Here is a 23536-nt window from a genome sequence, read left to right as displayed (position 1 = left end):
CCCATTACTAAAAACTCAGATTATAAAAATGCTAATAAATTTGTTTTGATCACCGAGTTGATTATCTGAAATATAACAAGATGATATTTTTGGTTACTGTTTACAGTTTTTTGGTTACAGTTTGAAACCTAGACTCACTTGGCAAGTTTAAAACATTTCAAAAAGATTTACTGAAATATTGATGATTACCAGCATTAGCATTTTAGATTCCTTTTCTGAATCAGATCTGAGGACAGAGCCTTTGTCCATAGCGCTAGATGGAACCTGACAGTGCAAGAAGGAATAGGAAAGTATACTACAGGCTTCTGGTCACATGATCACACACACAGTACTCTGAGCAGCAGGGTGTCTTACTGAAAGCTTATGGAGAACCAGTACAAGGCAGGAGCAACCTCAGCCTGGAGGAAGAATGTTTATGCCACTGCCCCAATGAGCAACACTTACAACCACATCTGCACTGTCAGACAGAGGGAGGGTCCAGGCTGACCAGAATGGGGGAAGGAGGCAACATGGGTGCACTCACAAAAACAGTTTAAATTTCTGAAAACTGCATGAGGATTACAGTGAAATAGAAGAATGTTGCGTAGGTGTGCCATGAACCGCACACAAAGGCTCATGCATTCCAGAGTTGGACGGCTGAAAAATTATAGCTTTGTGTGAATGTTTTAGAGCAAATAGGCTCAACTCAGCATGCCACAGAGGCTGAATCAGTGTATTACATAAACTGTCCAGTCGGTACAACATGATTTCCCTCACTCTCAGATTCACAGTTTCAAACACGGCTATTGCTATTAGCACCTCAACTTTTCTGTGTATCGATTCTGTCTATACAATTGGTTCATATTGGCAGTGAACAGCAATTCCCCCCCCCCCCCCCCCCTGAATATTTGGTAGTTATATTCACATGAGGAAAATGGGGGAAAATCACATTATTCATACTCATTTCAGTCAGCACAATTGTCCGGTGAGGATAATTACTATTACAGCAACACTATTTGGGCTATGGTTTGGAATACAAATGTACCTTACACAACCTTTACAGATCCAGTAAAATTAAAAAGAAAATTAATAAATAACCAAATAAATCAAAAGGTTTATGTTTACATTTTTAAGGAATTTCAAAACCAAAAGAAGTCAGCAGCTAAATCTACAACACTTGAGAGCATGAGGCAATGTGTGTGGGTATGTACAGGGAGCTGGATCAAAGTGGCAGTTGTGCAGGCCATATCCCACTGTGTCCCAGTGCCACTTTACCACTCTTTTACCCCGCAGTGTTCTGGCTTTGCTTTCATGCCTTCGTGTGCCACTCCCAGTGGGACAGTGTAGGGAAAGGCTTGACTTTTAAACATAAGACCATATGTGTACTCACATCAGTAAAAGGGCACACATGTAAGATGAAAGAATTCTGCTTTTGATTAACATTAGTATTTTGGTGGACATGCGCAAGTTCTAGAAATCTGGAAAGTTAAAATGTCACAGATTTAAAACTCACAATGATTACCAACAGACTGAATAAATATTAAATCTTAAAATACTAGGAAGATGTGAGAATATAGAACTATAATACAGCATAAACAGTAATAATTGCAATTATCTAACACAATACTGCAAGAGTAATGTGACATAACATGACAGGGTACATCAGTGAAGAGTTGAAATTTCCAATGTGATCTGATTTTGAGGTTGAATTGGCAGACTCTGTAAATGAATGTGATTCATCACACTCATGGATATTCACCAGGAAGCTATAAGATTGGTCAATATGCTCTTATAGCACACAATTGAAATTTCTGCTTATTTTATGTTTTAGCTTCTTACAATATCATAAAACAATCATCCATACTGCAATGATTTCATAGTTCATTATGATTTGCAGTGACATTCCTCTTATTTATGCGTACCATTTACCATTGTTTTTAGCATTCTAGTATAGTTTCACAGTGTCCATTGCACAGCATCTATTGCTGATTGATCAATGTCTTGGCTTTGTTTTGTGCATATTGTACAGTGTATATTGTATAGTGTTTATAATCTAGGGTCAATTGTAGTTTTACTATAGTGTCTACTGTAATATTTATTATATTTTACACTTTGCACTGTATTACACATTTATTGTACATTAAATGTATTGTATTCTGCGTGCTAACTACATGAGTGTGCTGTGTAGTGATGTGACTATAAAAGCAATTTGATTTGAAAGTAATTTGATTAGAGGAAATAACTGCTTTATCCTTATTAAATATTAGAAAAAAAAACAGACATAACAGTAGTCTTGTAAATAGGGATTTGGTATACAAATTTCTATATTCATATCTTAAACATCCTTGCCAAATCTCACCAGTTATTCTGGCATCTGAATATAACAGATGAAAATGCTGTCAATGCTATGTGCAAGTCGCAATACGCAGCCTCAGACAAAATCACCACTGTAAATTTTGCAGACAAACATTCAATTTTCTCTATAATTTTCCTCCCGCATCACGTCACAGCCTACACTAATGAGGTACATATTGCCATGGCTCATAGAGAAATGCAGGCCTATTGACTTGACTGGCAAAATGAAGTGTCCTTTCATGTAGCGCATGCAGGGATAATACAGTGAAGCTTATGAACAGTGAGGTAGAAAGCAGCCTTTCCTGCTCAGTACTGACTTTCGCAGGAATATTTTAAAGGCTCCCACCATTCTGACCAGCCTGGCTGGAGATATGTTCACATGTCTGAAGACCACCTCCTCAGGCCATAATAAAGTGAATGGGCATAAATCTAAAATACATCTAAATTTTAAAAACTGCAAATGGAAAAAAAAAAAAAAAAGATTTTGCAGCAACAATAAGGTTTGGATAGTAACAAACTCACCCACTGTCCCCAAGCAATTATCAATAAAATGAAGCTTTCAACTCAAACATCTATGGGATCTGGGGGATCATTTTCATCCCCATTACCTCCTTCCATACCCAGTGATAATGATGTCTGGGTCAACAAGTGAAGCCAGTTTTACCAGAAAAAAAATAAAAATAAAATCATCTAATCCAAATCAGCCAGCAACGCCCAATAATGCAGCAAGGCCGCGAAGGATAACGCCATAGCGCCATCTGCTGCTCGTTCACAGAGCAACAACATTCCTCTATGCACACACTCAAAATAAAGTCCCGCCATTTACATAAAATTTACATCTCCTGAAATAAAAAGGAATCATATAGGTAAGCTGTTAGAGAGCTATAGCTGCTGTACGAAAACTAGCCTCACACTATACCTGCACGCTATATGGACGTATTAAGCATTCCATACATTTTTTACTTCATTTTTTGCTCTTGCACAAAGAAACAGTCACAGTCAGCGTCATGCATATTTAGGCATCATCAGTTCCTTTACATAAAAAGACAAACAATTTGCACGCACTTATGAAAAAAAAAACTGAAAAAAAAAAAGTTGGTCCAATAGATCCACAAGCATATTATGGTCAACAGTATTAGTTTGTTTCTGCCGTACAGCACTGGGCATGGACATGCCAGTGTCAATAATAGGTCTTAAAAGCAACATATGAGGGCTAAATTGAAAGCGTGTCAAAACACAAAACCTGGGGAACAATCACATGCAAGGTCAGCTCACTGCAACTAATGCTAAATATTTACATGAATATCTAGTTGCTACCCAAAAAAAGCTGACATGTTAGCAGGTACTTCTGTTTACAAGCCAATTATCAAATATAAACGACTATTAGATATTAGAAAAAATGAGTAGGATATGGACAAACCACCTATGGGAACATGCAAATGACTGGATGCCAGGTCAATATTATCACGAGTTGAATGGAAAAATTAGAATCTAAGAATTCTCATAGGATCATAAAATATCTAAAAGAGAATGTAGAATAGGGGTGGGCAATGATGGATGGCTAGCATTTCATGCCAAACTGATCAGTACATACCCAGAAAGAGCTTCTTAGGAACTCTGATTTCCTCGTCCTTACTGTCTGTTGCTTCGTACACAAATGTTTGAAAAAATAAGTAAAATGAAAGGAGAAGAAGAGAGAAAGAAAAAAATTGTTTCCCTTTTTGTTCTGTGATGTAAACAGACCTGCAATAGTAACAAGCTGGCAGATAATTAGTTATATGAAGTTCACTACAATGTCATTATGTTGACTTTTCTTTTAGGTTTCATTCACGTGTTCAGTAATGCATTGCAACACAGAGTCAATATGTGATTCACAAGATCTTCAAATGTTTTCTGTTAAAATCCAGGTAAATCCAGAGCATCTCACCTAATGGAAAGAAATTATTGTCAAACATCCCACTCTAATCATATCCTAGAGAGACCCACATTTCTAGTTAAATGTGTCCTTAGTGACTGAGTGTGGTATGATAATTGGCAAAAACAGCTTCTGGCATTAGATGTGTTATAGCAGGGCAGGGCTGGGCTCAGTGGCTAAGGGACTTGCCTTATAATTGGAATATTGCCAGTTCAAGCCCCACCACTGCCAGGTTGCCACTGTTGACTTACAATTATGACTGAGTACAACTTCAGCAATTGATTAAGGGTTAAGGGCCTTGCTCAGAGGCCCTTAACCCTTAATCAATTGCTGAAGTTGTACTCAGTCATAATTGTAAGTCACTTTGGATAAAAAAGTCTCAGGTAAATGTAATGTGTCAAATTCAAAGATGATTTACACCCTTCTGTTTTAAGAGTGGCATGTGAATGCACCAGTCATCAGACTTTAATTAGAATGAGCTACAAATGTCGAAAACAATGTCTCCAGCAGGCACAGCAGTGTTGAGGGGGGAAAAAAGGTTTCCTGGTCAGACAAATCCAGGTTCCTTTTGTAACAGGATGGAAGGATTAGAACGTGGCACACATAACATCAATTCATCATGTCACTGTGTTTAAATTCAACAGTACAGTCCAATGGCAGCAGTCTGACATTGTGGGGAATGCTCTCCTGACACACATTAGGGTTCCTGATACCAAGTGAAGAACAAGAATGTCTAAAGAGCATGGCATATCTGAACTCTGTTGCAGATCAAATTCTTCCCATCTTGTCTACAGATGAGCCACCCTTGAACGAACACTTAACAGCTTCACAGTTCTTAATCTACTGAACAGTTTTAGGATAACACAGAATTGGCTCTTTACAGTAAGGCTGTGCAGGTGCCAAATTTACAGCACAACTGCTCAATGCAATCATTGCTGCATGGTACATTCCTGCTCAATGCATGTAGCATTTTGTACAATCCATGCCAATATGAATTCATGCTATTCACACACAAACACAATTATTCCTTGTTCAACACTGTGAATTATATATACTTCCTTTTTATATTACACACACACAACCCTTTCATCTTTCTTCTGAAAAGGCTCACAAATCATAGATCAAATTCTCCGTCACACCTAGGAAAATGTCAGTACCACTGACCCACACATGATTCCTCAATGGATATCATGCATACAGCATTATGGTGTTGATATAGTATATAGTGCATACTGGTGCAGAACTTTTTCAGAAAATATTTTCAAAAGTCAGTACAATGTTACAAGTGTTATGTTTCTTTTTCTGTATTGTGAGCATACACTCATTATTGATATCAATTACTAATTACTAATGTAGCAGTTGACACTGACAGAGGCTGTAGGACACTGATTCCAGTTACCTAGTAAACTACAAAACACTCAAACTGTCATTTTAAATCACCTAGGACACAGACAGTTTGTGTGTAATAATAGTGTGTAATGATACACAATTGGAATAAAGGCTCACAATTAATGCGTGAAGACTGAATACTTTGTAACTGTGGCTTGGAGACTGAATACTATGACTAGTCTATCCAACGCAGTGTCCTGGCTAACATTTAATGAGCATTTCTAGCGTGCTATCTGTTGAGCATGCTTTAACTGAAGTTGAGAGTATGCATGCCTGTGTCCCCATGCCTATGCCTTGATCTGCTTTGAAGCAAATTTAGCTTAGAAGATGTGTTTGTAGGAAGTCATCAATAGAACACAGCCAAGAAAATAAGTTTTTCCCAATCACGTGGGGAAACTGCAAGGTTAGTTGCCCATTTGCCTGGATGATCATACCACCTGTGTCTTATAACTTATGCATGTTAATTGTGTCAGGCTAATTAAGGTTCAAAATTCACAGGTTGATTTAAAATACTGGTTATCATAGGTATCTATACATTATCTGAGCAGGTGGAAAAAACTATGCTGCTAAGTTTAAAAAAAGAGCAAACAGCAGGTGAGACTAAAAAGAATGATACTGCAAAACAATGGAAACAAATTATAACCAATAAATTAGTTACCCATAATTAACAGCATCTCTGCACTATAATACCTTTTGGCATCTTATGTAGTATAATATGTACAATACTGGTAAAAATATAGTTTAAATGTTCTCTACTTAACACTTAGAAGTAGAAGTAATACTTGTAGAAATCAATTAGAGTAAGACTGTAATAACACACTGTGTTGTGAGGCCACAGTTGGGTTGGGAGTCCAATGTTGAAGTCCATAATGTGCTGCACTTAAATACAAGTCAACAAGACCATCAAATTTTTCTCTTTCACAGAACACAAACACTCAGTGCTGAAACATGTCACTGTTTGCATCCCCCTGCATAGAGACACAAGATTTAAAAAAAGCCCTAATCAGCTATCATTAAGTCTACACTCACCTGTGAATGAGCGACGCTTGGTGCTGAGTTCAGCAGCCACGCGGACACTTGTGCACGAGTTGAGCATGATCAGCATGGTGACTATCATTACGATGCTCTGCCACAGCAGTGCATTCTCAAAGAAACGCCCAAACCTGTAATACAACAGAACAAGCCATGCAAATCAGTGAAGAGGCCCTCCTTCAGATTTCCCAAACTATGAAACTATGCCAGTCTTGGATTTAAACACAGAACAGATGGACTTTGATATGTTATGACAAACAGGATTAAGTACTCAGCATGGTTTGTAATTGTAAGTCAGAGGCTATGTGGGTTTGTACAATACTGAATAAAGCATCAGTGCATGGAACAGTACGATGGCCTACAGAACTCGCATGTTCTGGCTGTGCCCTCAGTAAGCAGAATGGACTAACATGATATAACTTACCTGAAAAGTATTCTTAAAATGTTCGCAACAAGCAATACAAGACAAACATAGGTGGAGAATCCCTCAGCATTTTGTGTCCGTCGTATATCTCTATATTGGGGGATGTATGGGACCACACCGCCAAATATAATAGCAAGAGCAGCAATCCACGAGACCAGATGATTGAAAACATATACAACCTGATCAAAGACCTCATCTTCCATTTTTGAATGATGACACTGACCTTATTAGTTTTGCTTTATGAGTTTAAATGTCCAAGCCTAATCTGTTGCATTCATAGGTGAACTGAATAATAATTACGCTAATTGTTTGACCGTATCAGAAGATGTGACAAAAGATTAAAGTGTCCATTGTAAACACTATCCTACTTCTACTTAAGGTTACGATAACACCCCTATCTTATACGGAGGCAATAAATTTATATTACAACAATATAAAAAAAATAATGTTGCCAAAAATTAATGTCTCTCCTAAATGTCATAAAAGCGCTTCCTCTCAACTGTAAAGCTATTGTTTAGCGAGGTCCAATTCTCTAGCTACACTGATAATTCAATAATCCTCTTCTTTGGTCAGTGAAAGAACGCGTTCAAATTTTCTAAGTTCGCTAATGTGAGCTTTACAGATAAAAATACATAAACGTGCCCGGGACTTTATACAACAGCCGACTTCCTCCTCCTCCTTCCATTTGTAGAGGACTTCCGTATTACGACAATAAACGTCATTCATTTCATACTTAATAAACGGGTCCTAAAGGGAGCCGGTTATGTCCGTTAGTGAGTCCAGAATGGCCAGCTAAAGATATACTAACTACTTGACATGTTAGATTTTGCATGCACCGCCGTAAGTACTAGCTTATTACGTTATTTCGAAAGTGGTTCTCTAAATGACATGGATACAGCAAAATTTGCTTAGTATACAAACTGTGTTGATGAATAAACGGACGACTTGTAAGCTTCCACTTTCAAGTTATAATTTTCATAATTTGTGTAAGTTGTAAACGCAGAAATAATGTTTAACGGACACTTCGAAGCAGATTTGCCAGTTACTGCTTATAAAACAAAAACTAAAGATACTGAACACAGTGTATACTAAAGGGTTAACGAGAAAACGACAATGCAGCATAATCTGAAAGTTATCTTCGTTTCCGCCGATGTAACTGCTTCCATACTGTGGGCTTGCGCCTTCAAGAAGTTTGACAAAGTTGCTTAAGAACAGGCAAGAAACTAAATTATCCGTGACGACTACTTCGCAAATTTCACTTTACAAATCGGCCATGATGTCAGAACCCGACTCAAAAGTAGCTAAAGATTTGACCATTGTGGTAAGTAAATAAAATGGATTATCCAGTTTTTGTTTAAGTGGACCGAAGAAGACCTGATTTACCTTTAACTTAAAAAAAACCGGTTTTCTCTTCACAGATGGAGACAACCATGAAGAAGCTCCACAGCCAGCTTCAGACATTATCTGACCAGCTTGTCTCTAGAAATATCCGTTCAATCACCAGTTAGTTAACTATGCAGCTAAATTAATAATTACGATTGTCTAACATGCGAAAAAATGATTTGCCAGATAGCCATACTAATAGTTGCTACATATTTTTCATTTGCAATACTGTGTATCGAGACTAGACTATGATGGAGACAGGTGGGAAACCACGCCACTCATGGGGAAAACAAGTTTAAAAGGGAGTGAATGGAAATCGGTGGACACCATGTCTTGAACAGCTTTAACATGAAATGTCGACAGTACCCAATTTCAGTACTCTTCCGCCCCATGAAAGGGACAGATACATAGAAAAAACAAATCTGATTGTACCTCTCGGTGTTCCTTTTCTATCCATAGCAGTTGGTAATTTTGACTTGTACCTTTACCTGACCGAATCACTAGCTAGGAGGGCTAAAGTAGTCAATTAACGCTAGATAGCTAACGCTATGTAGGTTTTTGTGCATATTATTAGCGCTACCGTTATCAATATCGTTTTGTATCAATCTGAATCAAATACGCATTAACTTGTCAATCAACGTTAGCCACATTGACTGGTAACTAACTAAATTTTAATCTCACACCTTGATTACGATGTCATTCTCCACATGCTCTTACAACAAGTCTTTATTAAAATGACTCCTGGGGGAAAATAAGACAGCCATTCTATTTAGTCATAAGCCATTTAGTCTTTGCAAACATTCCGATTGAGTACTTTGGTTGGTAGCTAGCTAACGTAGCTATCGGGCTAAAGTAGCTGAAGCTAGCCTACCTAGCTAGGTCGCTCGATAGATTAGTTTAACAATGTATGGCGGCAATTGTGTCGCTCTGTCTCTGTTGCACCATCTATTTATCATATATATATATATGTGTGTGTGTCTGTGTGTCTCTGTGTGTGTGTGTGTCTGTGTGTGTCTATATTTAATACCAGACATTAACCTGAAAGAAAAAAATAATAACTGCAAGCTGCAGTAATCAGGGTCCGACTTGCATTAGCAAAGTTGCAATTGAAGGAGTTGTTAGTGATCACTGTCCACCAGTTATTTTTAAAATGTTCTAACATGATACAGTGGACACGTTTAGTAAATTTATTGATTTTTTTTTTTGTTGTTGTTGTTGTAAACATACAAATGATGTGTGTTTTACTATATGTTCACAACATTTAACGTTTTAGTGTTATTCCTGAGGCCAGTTCAAAACAAACGTAACATGCATCCTAATTTTGAACTCATTGTTCTGATATCCCTTTGCTGAGATGTTCAGCATTTACCAAGGATAACCAAAGTATCAGCAATAAAATTGAACAAATTACAGCAGTTTCCTCTTAATCAAACAAACCATCCATCTAAATTTAAAAGATAAACGAGTACAAAGATAGAAAAGTGAATTCTGTGCAACTGGTACATCTCTTTTCAGACTATATTTAGATATAAAAAGACATTTGTCAGGCAAAACAGAAACATTGCTATTTTACAATCTAATACTCCATTTTCTAAAACCTACATTCAAGCCATATTTTTTGTACATTGTTTTTAGAATTATTACCATTCCCACAAGTATATCACCATTCCCAGAATATTTTTAGTTTTTGTCCCATACTATGTATTAATTTACCAAGAAATTGCAGTGTTAGCCTACTGCTATCCACATTCCCATGCAACTCCCCTAGCAATTAATTTATCGAGAGAACCTTTTTTTTTTTTTAAATAGAAAACGTTACAGCTCATAATGTGAAGTATCATGGCTAGCTTTAATATTAATATTAGCTAGCTAGCTATCTAGTTAACTAATTTACCGAGATGAGTCTTCATCATCCAGAGAGGCAACGTGCCTCCTCTTATGATATTCCAGCATGACAAGTACTCCCAAGTCAGGCAAGGTCAGGTTTGCCTATTTTGAAGTTCAGTCTTTTTGTCTGTTCAGAGTGAGGTGCTCCCTCTCTTTGGAGGTTTTTGGTGTGTCAAAGACATAAGATGTGTCTTTGTTTACCTCACTCCAGTAAGCAGTAATGCCTACATGTTAGAGCATTCTGAGTCAACATAGAGATATAAAACTTGCTGGACAGGAACTACGTCTTAAGATTTGGTCTGCACATGTTGAACAACCCTAACAAATAAAATAGTGTTTCATAAGCTTCAGTGCTTGGACCCCTGATAGTTTATCTATGACTTTATGTACTTTAGCACATAATGGTAGTAAAAAAAAGTAGGTTTGGACTGGGGTTTAAAGAATGATCTACAGTTGTATTTAGGAATGCATTTACAGACTAAAGTGTGGCTTCGAAGCATCAGTCAATGTTTACTACATCTAACCATATAGGTTTATAAAACCGTCACAACCCTGAAAGCCTTAAATTATGTGGTACCTTGATACTGAGCTTCCTCCTGTTAGTTGGCCAATTAACAAGAAATAAAGCTGCTCACCTATAAGACTTTAATCAACAATGATGTACGCCTAACCTAAAACTATATATGGATGCAGGTCTCTTAGAAGAAACTAACTAGATAAAGTTTATAGACATACAGTTGTTTTTAGAATTTTAAAATCTAGATTTATATTCACCTGTGGGGCAGTTGAGGTTGAGATCCATGGTGGGGGGGGGTTGGTATTTTGTTGCAATTGATATTGAAGGACACATGGCTGCGTTGGGTTGCGAGGCAGTTGACAGTGGGATAGATGAGCATAGGTTGAATGGTGGCTCTGGAAGGCTACTTTATTTGAGGGCCAATCAGCTGAGAAAGTGGAGGTAGCGGAAGTTAAGGTTTCGTGTTTGGAGATTGTTTTAGAGGCTCCCAAATTTCAGTGTAGGATGCTACTAAAAAGATTAAGAGGAATAGAAGTTTGGCTTTGTCAAGCCAACATTATTTGGAACAATGGAATGTAGATTTTCTCAGACCAACAAAGTAATAAGACTGTGAAGAACAGAATGTTATCTTCATCGAACTAATAATAATAAGCATATTCTGAAATTAATACTGCGTATTTAAATGTACAAGAAATTGCTGCTGTAATGGCAATTATGACATTTTAGTGGTAATTATATTTTACTTATATTTTATATATATATATATATATATATATATTAGTATCACATTGTTTCTTTCTTTATTTATTTATTTTTGTTATAATTGTGCAGACCTAACATCAGTCTAATTTTTAAGAACTTTTTTTTGTAATATTGGTTACACACTGTTAACGATTGACCTTAACATTCAAACTGGATGAGATGGGAACACGTATAGATAACCTGCAGAAGAATGTTTCTGACTTCATGACACAGGCAGGACTGGAAGGACATCAGAGAGCCAAGTAAGTCTTATGTATGGTATATATAAAGTACTTATTTAAAGTGCATTGCATGTTTATTAACATTGCATGTGCATTGTTTTTTAAGGTACTCTGCTGAAGGTGAGAGGTCACATTCCAGTGCAAGCTGGTCAAAACACTGAAGAGACACACCAAAGAGGTTTCAGAACTTGGAAACAGCCTTATCTATGCATAAGTGCTTCTTTGTTGAAAATGAGAAATATCTTTAATAATATGGGAATATATATATATATATATATTTTTCTACATAAATGTATAATAAATATTTTATGATAAGCAGATTTTTCTTTGTTGTTCTCTGTTTTCCCTATTTGATGTATCGGGAATTTATCTAAAAATATGTATTCACTGTAGAAATTCACTTTTTTTTTTCCTGAACATGCATTTATAAATATTTCTCTATTTATTTCTCTCTCTCTCTCTCTCTCTCTCTCTCTCTCTCTCTCTCTCTCTCTCTCTCTCTCTCTCTCTCTCTCCCTGTCTCTCTCGCTCTCTCTCTCTCTCTCTCTCTGTGACTGTGGCGCTACTATTATTTTTGATGTCAGATTAAATAGTAAGCATATTGATATTCTTTAAAAATGTACCCCCTAGAAAATTTGACAAGTAGTACTGCAGCCATATCACACCCATTGTAAGGGAAGGATGTAATGTAGTGAAAAGACCATAACAAACTTATGTACACACCTGAGCCCATTTTAACATTTTAACTCACTACCATCCTTACAGTGATTAACAACATTAAATTGTTTAAATTATAATGAGCAAAATGCCATCTGATTAGGGAAATGAAAGGACTGGCATGTCCAGAAGGCTTAATTTGCTTCTGCTTTACTTCTAAATTTGTTTAATAGAGGGTAAATTACAAGGCCATAGTAACAAACAGATCTTGAGAGAGATAAGTACCTTACCAAAGCAAAGTAAAATTAAAGACACAACACTTACCTAATTTTCAGACTACTGTTAATCACTAGTGAATAAGGTAAAATATATGGTATTAAGATTGAGTTTCCAAATTCTGTGATCTCAGCCTACTTTTCCACAGGGAACTTTTGAACACTTGTGAAGATTTCTAACAGAAAAATTGGGAAAAGTCTGGGAAGTTTATTTTGAGGAAACATGTAAAAAGCTGTGGTTATAGGTCAGAATAGAGCAATGGGCCAAAAAATCAAAATACATTGTTCAGTACAGTTTTGGAGGTTACTGCATTAGAAAACAACCAGAGTGGAAGTTTATACTGAAATTAGATGCTATAAACAAACAAATAAGGGATTTTAATTTATCCATAAACTACTACTATTTCAGTTCTCCTAATGTGTACTCACTAAGGTGGACTAATCTTTTTTCATCATGTATAATAGACAGTTTAGGATAAATAAACGTGTGGCGTTTGAAATTGGGATAAGCTGGTAACGTCACTTCTGTACTGCTGCAGTGCCACTTTCAATATGCTAATTATTACACTGGCCAAACAACAAGTGCTGCTGCAAAGGTCATGCACACAAAGTGCAATTTGTTTTATTTTAATTTTTTTTCTTCAAAGTATAGCTAAAAACCTGAGCTTTTTATCTATACATGAAAATAGAATATTTCTTATTTATTATGTAGCGTAAATGTAAGGATGAATATGGTCTGTGTTTTAACTTTATGGTCCGTGTCTGTTTTAACTGCAGGATTACCCAGTTGTTCATATTATTATACAAACTTCAAAACTTTTTACCTGCTACTGCCTCAGGCAAGAAGCAAAAAATGTGTTGAGCTTATTCACAAATAGATGCTTTTGCTCTGTATATAGGGGAAATAGTACCAATAGAAATAGTACACCTATTTTGTGATGCATTATCGTTTTTGTGTTTTTTAGACTGGGGAATAAAGAAGAGGAATCTTGTCATTTGTGTGGTTTTTTTGAAGCACAAAGTTTCAGTGTTAGTAAAACATTGAAATGAAGATAGATAGTTTTGTTGTGAATGTTGAAAACTGAAATAGTATTACTTTATAGTAGTTTTTGTTTTTTGTTTACTGGGTGTTGTTGGCATAGTGAAAAATGTGATGCCTCTGTACATGTTCTTTGTGTTTAATGATGTAAGCCCAATCAATCTTGAAGTATTCAAAAATGACTTAGTAAGGTTCCTTGAAAGTAGCATAGATATAGCCACTTAAAAAACACTAACTTGTCTTTAAAATGTGGCAAAAGTCTTAAATGAACTGTATTTTTAATTGTTAGCCAGTTTTTATCACCAGTTCCAACATACTAGATAGATCCGCTTCTGCTGGGACAGTTACTTTAAATCGTTCTTCCACCATGTTTTTAAGATGACTGGGGCACTTTAGGCATTCAAATTAGTAATCTCATGACAATCAAGCAAAAACTTTGGAACCCTAAGAACCTGCATCTTGAAATAACAAATATGTACATGAAAACCTATAAATTACCTATATAAATGATTCTAAATAAAATATAAATTATTAAAAATGTTATATAAAACAAACAAACAACATATTTCCAACATAAAGCCAGACATTTTATATGGGATTTTATTTACACAGATGTTTTTTTTCAAGAGTCTTTTTAGACTTCTGCTGCCTCTTGTAAGAAAACATTGAAAGACTGCGAAAAATAGGCTACAGAGATCACTATAAACAACTAACAGAAATGAACATTTTGTTTTATCTGAAAGGACACTGTAATCCTCATATTTTTTATTTTATATTTTGGATGATTTTGGATGAGAGGCCATATGCCAACAACATTCAGAAATTTAAAAAATAAATTATTTATATTTCAAATTAAATATATTGTAGTTTTGAGAGATTTCTCTTGGCTTCTGGTGCCCCAGATTTCACATTGGTTCAAAGGTTCAAAAGGTTCTAAAGTTTCAAAAAGGCTTTAATGTCATTTCAGATATATACAAGTACTCAGCAAAAATGAAACAATGTTTCTCCAAGACCATGGTGCAACACAAAACAAGTGCACCAGTACAATGCGGTGCAATTGGGCATGTCTTTCCTTTCTCCTATACCCTCACATTTGTCTTTGCCGGCATGTATCTGCACCCTTTGTAGATTTCTTTACTCTTGAACTCAAATACCTCACATTGTGGTGTTTATCATAAGCTCACAAAACAAACCACTTAATTACAAAAACATTTAATAACAAATAGCACACTTTGAGTGATTTTTCATTGAGCAGATGCTGCAATGTTTTTAAATAAAAAATATTTTGCACATAATGAATGTAGTCATTACAAATGTTTAGCACTGCATTTGACTCATTACTGTTGTTACTGATATTATAAATTATGTACACCCAATATAAGTTTCTTTGACCCACTTGTTGCTTAAGATTTACTAACTTACTGTTAAAGACTTCAGTGTATGTATTATATGTATGTATATGTATATATAGTATACATTTAGTAATAAAGTATTTATATACTATAAAGTATTAAGATACAGTTGCATGCTGTAATTTATACAAATGCTCAGCTCCAGTAAGACACAGTTAATTTTACAGTAAAAGTAATATAATACATATTACTGAGCCAAAAATCTTAAGTCTTAACACAATTGTGTGGAACCATCTGATGAAACATTTTTAAATTTAAATTTAAATTTTAATTAATTAGGTTCTATTCACATGAACAGCTTAGGGCATTTGCCAGTCTAGAACAAATGGCCCTATTTCTAGAACAATCTTTCCTTTAGGGGGCAGTCATTGCACAGACCATGTTTGTCCAGCAGACGTACTGTAACATATTATGCAATAATGTGCATAGTACATTGTTTCACTTTATGACCATTTAATTTTTTTCTCTGATGTCTTGATTTGCATTGTCAGGCCTGCAACCCCTGAGTCCTGGAGAAGATCAGTTGAAAGAGGAGCAAAGCAATGAAGCTCACATGTGCTGAGAGACTTGGGAAGGCTGTGACAGAGTTAGGCTTTGCATCATGGGTTGCAAAACAAAGGAACAAGAGGAGCTGCAGAGAGGCATTTTAATTGGTTTAATTACCAAGAGTCACAACAGCATGAGGACAAATTATAACCCATGCCTACCCATTGATCATGAGTCTAAATAATGTTCCATCTGTCATATTTTTCCTAAACCTCTTCCCTTTTGTCTAGTAATGCACATATATTTTAAATAAAATCACAAAACTAAAACACTATTTTCTTATTTTGCTTACCAATTTTTGTTAAAAATTCATTAACTTTACAAAAAAGTCAAAGTCAAATTTATTTATATAGCTGTAACGTGGAGCGATTGTGAGGTGGACACATGCTGAGAAGAGCGAGATTTATTAAGGTCAAATACATAATTAGTCGTAATCACAGTCCAGGGTCAATTTATCAACATGGAGGGATCCAGGAAACATGATGAAACAAACAGAAAGTAAAACATGAACAGGTTAAGAAACACGAGCATACCAAACACAACAGGGCTTAACGCATCCAACTACAGATAACAAAGAGGCATGGATTACAAACAGAGGCTTCGATTCACACGAGGCTAGAATTAACAGTGACCAGCAAACACACAGGCAACAAGGAATGGTTTACTTACAGAGGGGAATGAGGACTAACAATGCACAGGTGATAACTAATGAAAACAGCGAAAACAAAACAAGGACTGGAACTGGAACGGAGAAAATGAAACAACAACATGAGACAGGGAAACCACGGAGACAGGGATGCTAGGAGGGGCCAACTGTGACAAAAGCCCTTTTTACAACACAAGTTGTCACAAAGAAGATTTACAAATATATGGGTCCAAATCCCAAATGACAGGAAATCTAACCAAGGAAATTTAGTGTTTAGGATCACTACTGGGTCTGGCCTATAGCAGACTGACCCTTCTCAGCAAAGGCGCTACGGCATTATTAGTAAAATGTTAGCGTTTATGTACATGCTATGTTAGCAGACTACTGCTGAACACTGAAGAGGGATGTTCCTGATGCAACATATAGGTGAAAATCTTACATCCATAAAGTAAAATTCAACTTTATTTATTTATATTTAAAACATGTTGTCACAAAGAAGCTTTAGAAATATACAGGTCCAGATCCCTAATGAGAAAAACAGGAATGACAGTGGCAAGGAAAAACTCCCTGGGTGGCATATGGAAGGAACCCTGGGAGGACCAAGACTCAAGAGGGAACTCATCCTCCATTGGGCAGCTCATCTAGTAGCAGTTCATACTTTATGTTATTTTTAGTCTGAGCAGGCATTTCAATGTAGATGTGGAGCCTCAGTTACTCTAGGGTGGGCCTATGGTCGGTGAGCTGTTTCTGAGATGGCTGTATCGGCTTTATATATTTTTTAACAGTTTGAAAATGCCTTTGCAATGTTGGAAAGTTTCATGAATGGATCAAAATAAATAGTCATAGATTTGTTTGTTGTACACACACACACACACACACACACACACACACACACACTATATATATATATATATATATATATATATATATATATATATATATATATATATAAGATTTAGAGAAGTACAGTACAATATGAGAAACAGGACAGAGGCATATAGACACATGTAACAACATGTTTGTTGGATTCCGATTCAGTGGATTTTATAACTAACAAACGATTTTGTCTTTTTTTTGTGGAAAGTCCATTTTTTGTGTAAAACAAGCAACAAAAAATGATAGGCAACTAAACAATGTTGGCAAAGACTTGCTAATAATAATCACAATTTAATAACAATTTCTTTTCTCGTTTGTATTTATCAAGCTATTTATCAAGCTAATATCATTGCTGTATTCTTTTTTTTTCTGTCTTTGGCTTACTGACAGAATAGTGTTTCCGGCCTGGATACGACACATACTACATATAAAATCTTACATTACTGATGTGCAGCCAATACTTCTATAGGGGTTATTCTTACTAAAGATCTCTACGGACAACTGCTGCGCGACGTGAGTTCATTTTGAGAAACAAGCGAAAATTGATATATTACTTAAATATAAATCCAGGGCACTAGCTAGTGCGATGTTATCTGCAACGCATTTCATGGAATTACAGCGTTGTACATATTCACATGTCCTGAGTATAAAAAAGAAGTGGAACGCGAAGGAGGCGCTATTTTCTCATAATGATCGGAATAGACCAAAGAGAGGTTTTCTCGACTACGACCTCTGGGCTTTACGCATGGACTTCTGTCATTCCTGATGGATATTTTAATTGGTTTACTTGCATATATAAAGTTTTAATGTCTGTGTTGCTTTTCTGGCTTGACGGATACCAACCAGCATGCGAGGAGCGTCACTTCATGCACACGCACTTCTCGTACGTGTCTGGATTTATTGTCATCTGCTCAACTTCTAAATGCTTACTGGGTAAGAGGTTCTTAACGTGTGGCCGTCTCAAGAGTGAGTGGGATACAAGTAAGCTTATTTGTAGATATGAATACAGACGTTTTACAGCGTGACTAAGGCAAGTAACTAAGGCAAGTTGCTCACTTAAACATAAATCGTTAATAGGGTATTGATATTGTCCTAATATATGTACAATTAATATAACTAGAATGCCATTAGAGTAATTTTTATCTCGGGATACATCATCGAGATTTGACCTTATATAAGGTCAATAGCATCATCATTGAATAGCCTATTACCAATTTCAAGTTTAGTGTCATATCGATTAACATTTGGCCATTATAATCAGGTTTTTCTACGAATGAAAGGAGACTTATTTAAAAATGTCTCAGTGGAGGAATTGATAAATATATAAGAGCCATCGACCAAATTAAGTTTCTTCCGCTTAAATAAATGACCCAATGTAATTACCCATTTTCACAATAGACTAAAGCAACGTTCGATATCTGATTGAGTGTGAGTCAGTCAGCCTTCACACTGTGGAGGCATAAGAGAATATGGGAAACTCAATCAAGAGATACACAACTGAATATATCTGGCCACTTTAATAATTGGCAATGTATCTTGGGCACGAAAATTCAGACAGTCATCGCGAACCTATCCGCAATCGAAATGATTTCGTGGTATGTCGATTGTACCGTCAAACCGTTGTGGGACAGCAGCAGCAAAATTACCAAGTATGTAGTCGAATCCCACTACGTAACGGAGAGGGAGAAACATGCGCCACGTGACTTCAGTAAAAATTTAAGGGTCTACTTCGTCGAACATGGCAGTGACCATGCGGAGCTTCTCTTCCCTGTGACAGTGACTGGAAGCTAACTGTGTTTGACATATCAAATATGATTTAAGATCAGTAGCCGATCTGTAGCCGTGCCTTGGGAATTAAGTTTCTCCAATAAATAATATATCGTTGGAAATTATATAAACGTCGTTTATCTCTGGATTATAGAGTCAAAAGGCATTAAAAGAATAGTTTGGCAAAAAATTTACATAATGAAAACTACAGGCTGAGATAATTACACTCTTGTCTCAAATCATAGGTTGTGTATTAAAGAAACACAAAATACATTAAAATACATTTTTATGTGGTTTCTGCAATTGCATTACATACTATTGCCTAGAAAAATAGACAAAAATATGGACAAACTGTCTTTAGGGTGGCTACTGTTTTTGTTTGTTTTGTTTTTATAGATAACACTACATTATATCATACATTGCCAGAAACCACACAAGTCTCTGTGTGATGATTTTGGGATACAGTTTGTGACATGCTAATTGGTGGGAATAAACTTCCAGTACTTGTTATGTTAATCATGTAGCTGTAGTACTAATCTAAAGCCAAATGTGGATGCTAAACATGCCTGATTAACTTTATATGGGCTAAAGGGAAACTGTAAAATAGATAAAAAAAGAAAGAAAAAAGAAAATTGTGGTCAATGTGAAAAGAAATCTGGATTGTTTCAACCAATACCTTGACCACTGTATGAAAATGGGTAAGAAAATGGGTAATTTAAAAGGCAAATTATAAAAAATTTTTATTTTCTCCACAAATGTCAAAGGAATTCATGTGTCCTCCTGTCTCTTATTTTGAAGAGTGAATGTAAACCAGGACCTAGAATGCAAAATTAACAGAATATTTTCAAATCTGCCATATACTTGTACATCTTTCCGTAATTATGTTTTTGTTATTAAAAAATATAACAGTGTTTACCTGAGTATTGTTTACATCAGCAGAATGCAAATGTGAAAATTGGAATATCCAAAGTATTTTCTTTGGGGTTCCTTTGGGTTTAAACCACCCAAAGTCAGTAAGCAGAACTCAGACTTGTACTAATTTTTGTACTAGTTTTGTACTCATTCTGGCTAAAACATTAACTTTGTTATGAAAAAGTAATAACAATTCAGTTTCAAGCAGGCCAGCACTTAAAGTGCAAAAGCAAATATAACATTCTTCCATGGGTTTATAAGTTCTTCCAAGTGTTTTTTTTTTGTTTAAAAAGTATTAGCTATTACCTATTTCATATATTTATTGATCTCTGATCCCTACCAGGTACACAAGCAGGCAGGTACATTTCAAAGTGGAATGCCTGTTCCAGAACAGAAGTAATGGAAATAGATGAAAACAATTCTAAATCATTTAAACCTTTTATTATTTACAGAATCATGAGAAAAAGATTTACTAAGCCAAGAGAATTTCTTTCTTTTCCAGCTGTAAAGTTGGTCTGTAGTGGTTTAGAACATTTTCTAGATAAATCTCAATTATAATGCAGATAGGTAAACCTGACTACACCTCAATTATGATGTTTTTGAATGAACTGTGTATTCCCTTTTAGACACCTGGAAGCATTAGCAACTGTTTTGAGCAAAAAACCTTATAACATAAATAAAAACTTGATGTCAGTACATAAGAATACTTAAAGAAGGTTGTACTCCAAAGAAATTCTAAAGTACAGAACTATCCAGAGTACTAATTATAATACTGTCCCTGAATACCCAATTAAAATCTGTGCTCAAAGACACTCTTGCTTATTCTCTGTTACAGTATGTGATGTGATTCCTTCTCCCCTGCAGACTCCCATTAGGCTGTGGCCTTAAGAGGGAGAGCTGGAAGTATGGGAACTCAGAAGTCCCAAGGCCAGGTTCTAGCAACATCTTCTCGCCAGCGCTTGCCGCGCTTTGGACTACGCTCCCGAAGGAAGAAGGAGGGCGTGATCCAGGGTAAGCTGCGCATCCGCTCCATACCTGGGGCATTCCTGGTTCTGGGCATGGTAGTAGTGCTTGTTGGCACTGCGCTGGCAGTGGCAGGCTACTGGCCATACCGGGTACAGCATTCGGCAGTGGGTGCAATGGGTGATGGCCTCTCAGCCTCTCAGGCATCTGGATGGAGTCTAGGAGCCAAAGGACTATTCTCCACAGCCAGTCTGATCCACAGTGAGAGGATGAAACTCTTGGGCCCTGTTATAATGGGAGTGGGACTCTTCATACTCATTTGTGCTAATACAGTGTTGTATGAGAACCGAGACAGGGAGACTCAGATGCTTCTGGCTCAGATGCGGAGCGTGATCTGTTCTGTGTCCACTGCTGTGCCCTCGGCTGACCTTACACAGCTAAACTCACTGGCCAGGCAATACCAGTGGGTTCGCAGCCTGCCTGCAGCCCACCTGAATATCCTGTGCCTTCAAGAGCTAGCTTCTTCTGAGCCCTTGCTACAGGTCAAGACCACAGAGGAAGAGGGGGGTTTGCAGCAAACAAAAGTGCTGCACACTGAAGTCCTTCATCATCAAGAGTCGTCTGTCTATTCTTCCAACTCCTGCAACTCCAGCAAATTAGACTTCAACTCTCTGCACAGTGCAGAACATGGAGCCAGCTTTGGCCTGGAGCCTCAGCCTGAGTACCACTGTAAACTCAGCAACTTCCTGACCACGTCCTCTATGTCCACCCTGGAAGGGGAGGACTTAGAGTTAACCATGGTTCCTCCTAGGCGTTCCCACAGTATGACCTATAGGACTAACCCACACACAGTGCCCAAGGCTCTGGTTCATTTGGAGAACAGGGCTGTAAAGTCTGTGGTTCACCCCAGACATCTCATACGACAGCGTAGCTCAGAGGTTTGCATGAATATGCCAAGTGTGAGTGCAGTGACCCTTGACCTTGCACCTGTGGAGGAGCAGAGGCACCGTAGTTGGCCTTGGCTTGACCTTGGATATTCCAGGAGGTATCTCAAACTAGAAAACAAGGAGGACTCTGTGGACAAGTTACTAGATCAGCTTGAACAGCAGTGCTCACAATTGGATCAAAACTTTGGTTCAGGACCTTTCCAATGAGCACAGGTCTAACAATATGCCCAATCCCAGTTGTTTTGGTAAATTTCAAGGTCATGAGCTGATTCAAGGTTAGAAGCTGATATACTGAAAGGGAATAATCTAACATGAAAATTCTCTTAATCTTTAGCGATTTATGAAGTTCCCTTCTGACCATAAGAACTACTTGTTTCTCTGTCACAGCTTGATATCATGTTTGGCTTGATTCTTTTGGTTGTTCTGAGATGCAGTAGACATGCAAATCTAAAAGTAATTAACATTTTTCAACACAGTTCCTTTTGCCCTTGATGACATGGGTATATAAATACACAACAACTGAATAAAACACCAGTTGTTTTGTTTGATAAAAATGTTTTTAAAACTGAAAACATGATACATAGCCTGTGTTGTCATAGATGATTGGAAGAATTGGCTTATTTGTGTCTGAGTGGTCAGTTTAGTTTGGCAGTAATAAAGGAATATATTTGCTATTGTGGCAAATGTTCTGTTTGTTTCCAGGACCTTATACACAGCGTTTTTGAAAAGGAAAAGCAGTATGAAGGACAATTTGTGTTGTATTAATCTTAAGATTCCAATTTTGGAATAAGGATTTGCCCTCAATTTGTGATCAGACATTTACTCTATAAATAAAACAAACATTGATTGTTTAAAAACAAACAGAAAGAAATCACTCTTCTATTTGCTAAATTGTATTACAGATTGTTTCTTCTTATCCCATGTTTTTATTTAGTCTTGGTTCTCTGGAACATTCCACAGACTTATCCCACATTCCACTCCACACACCAGTGGTAGAAGAGAATTATAGACCATGAAAAGGTGATAAATGTTGTTGCATGCAGTAATGCTGGGACATGCTTACATTTTCCCTTTAGAAAGCAGAACTGAATTAATCTCTCATACATACAGAAGGAAGGTCTAGTTCTACTGGGTTTACTGAAACACGATGGTCTCTCTGTCTCTATTATGTTTCCTGTTTTGTATGCTGTGTGTGACAATTTGTGCTCTAAATGTACACTGAGCAAATATCTCCATTTTATTGGGTAGGCTGCTTACTTCCACCATTAAACTGAATTCCATGTCTATGTTGCAATAAAATGCAAAAAAAAAAAAAGAAAAAAGAAATAGTAAAGTTGTGTCCGCGACTTACTATACTTGACCACTATATATATATATATATATATATATATATATATATATATATATATAACATTTTCAAATTTGTTGATATTATTTACATAGTAATACCACAAAAATGTTTAGACATAATATTAAGAAAAAAGCACATTCAACCTTAAGGTCCCCTTGCTTTCATTTCAAGCAACTGGAAGCATAGGAAGAAAAAACAGGGGGAAAGGAAGGAGTAACTCCCTCTTTGTAATTATCCTCAACAGTGCTCCTCTCTGAAGCCAATTTTCCCCCCTTATTAGA

The 23536-nt window shown here is 36.5% G+C and overlaps 3 protein-coding genes across 5 annotated transcripts in view; 2 read left to right on the top strand and 1 right to left on the bottom strand.

The window, feature by feature from the left end:
- Positions 1–7768, bottom strand: part of slc66a2 (solute carrier family 66 member 2) — a 23116-nt gene extending 15348 nt beyond the window's left edge. Inside the window, exons 1-3 of one of the 2 annotated variants that reach the window (XM_035525304.1) lie at positions 7095–7768; positions 6668–6801; positions 3929–3979 (exon numbers count right to left, since the gene is read on the bottom strand). In XM_035525304.1, the coding sequence (XP_035381197.1) occupies positions 3929–3979; positions 6668–6801; positions 7095–7297 (388 nt within the window). In that variant the 5' untranslated portion in view covers positions 7298–7768. The remainder of the gene's footprint in view (positions 1–3928; positions 3980–6667; positions 6802–7094) is intronic. The other variant, XM_035525305.1, reaches the window with a different exon arrangement.
- Positions 7769–7841: 73 nt separating this feature from the next.
- On the top strand, positions 7842–12177 carry LOC113584025 (heat shock factor-binding protein 1). Of its 2 annotated transcripts, XM_027020712.2 has the most exons (5): positions 7842–7934; positions 8283–8415; positions 8513–8579; positions 11795–11885; positions 11971–12177. In XM_027020712.2, the coding sequence occupies exons 2-5, from the start codon at positions 8368–8370 to the stop codon at positions 12023–12025; spliced, it is 261 nt and encodes an 86-aa protein (XP_026876513.1). In that variant the 5' UTR covers positions 7842–7934; positions 8283–8367; the 3' UTR covers positions 12026–12177. The 2 variants fall into 2 exon arrangements, with proteins under 2 accessions (XP_026876513.1, XP_026876512.1); XM_027020711.2 differs by lacking the exon at positions 7842–7934 and having other exon boundaries at positions 8034–8415.
- A 5807-nt stretch (positions 12178–17984) lies between these two features.
- tmem200b (transmembrane protein 200B) lies at positions 17985–23178 on the top strand. The gene is made up of 2 exons (XM_027020706.2): positions 17985–18248; positions 20859–23178. The coding sequence occupies exon 2, from the start codon at positions 20900–20902 to the stop codon at positions 22109–22111; it is 1212 nt and encodes a 403-aa protein (XP_026876507.2). The 5' UTR covers positions 17985–18248; positions 20859–20899; the 3' UTR covers positions 22112–23178.
- The last annotated feature ends 358 nt before the right edge of the window (positions 23179–23536 follow it).

Source organism: Electrophorus electricus, chromosome 4 (assembly GCF_013358815.1).
Source record: "Electrophorus electricus isolate fEleEle1 chromosome 4, fEleEle1.pri, whole genome shotgun sequence".
Lineage (NCBI taxonomy): Eukaryota > Metazoa > Chordata > Actinopteri > Gymnotiformes > Gymnotidae > Electrophorus > Electrophorus electricus.
The sequence above is the reverse complement of the archived record's forward strand: the minus strand, read 5'-3'. Positions and strand labels throughout refer to the sequence as shown.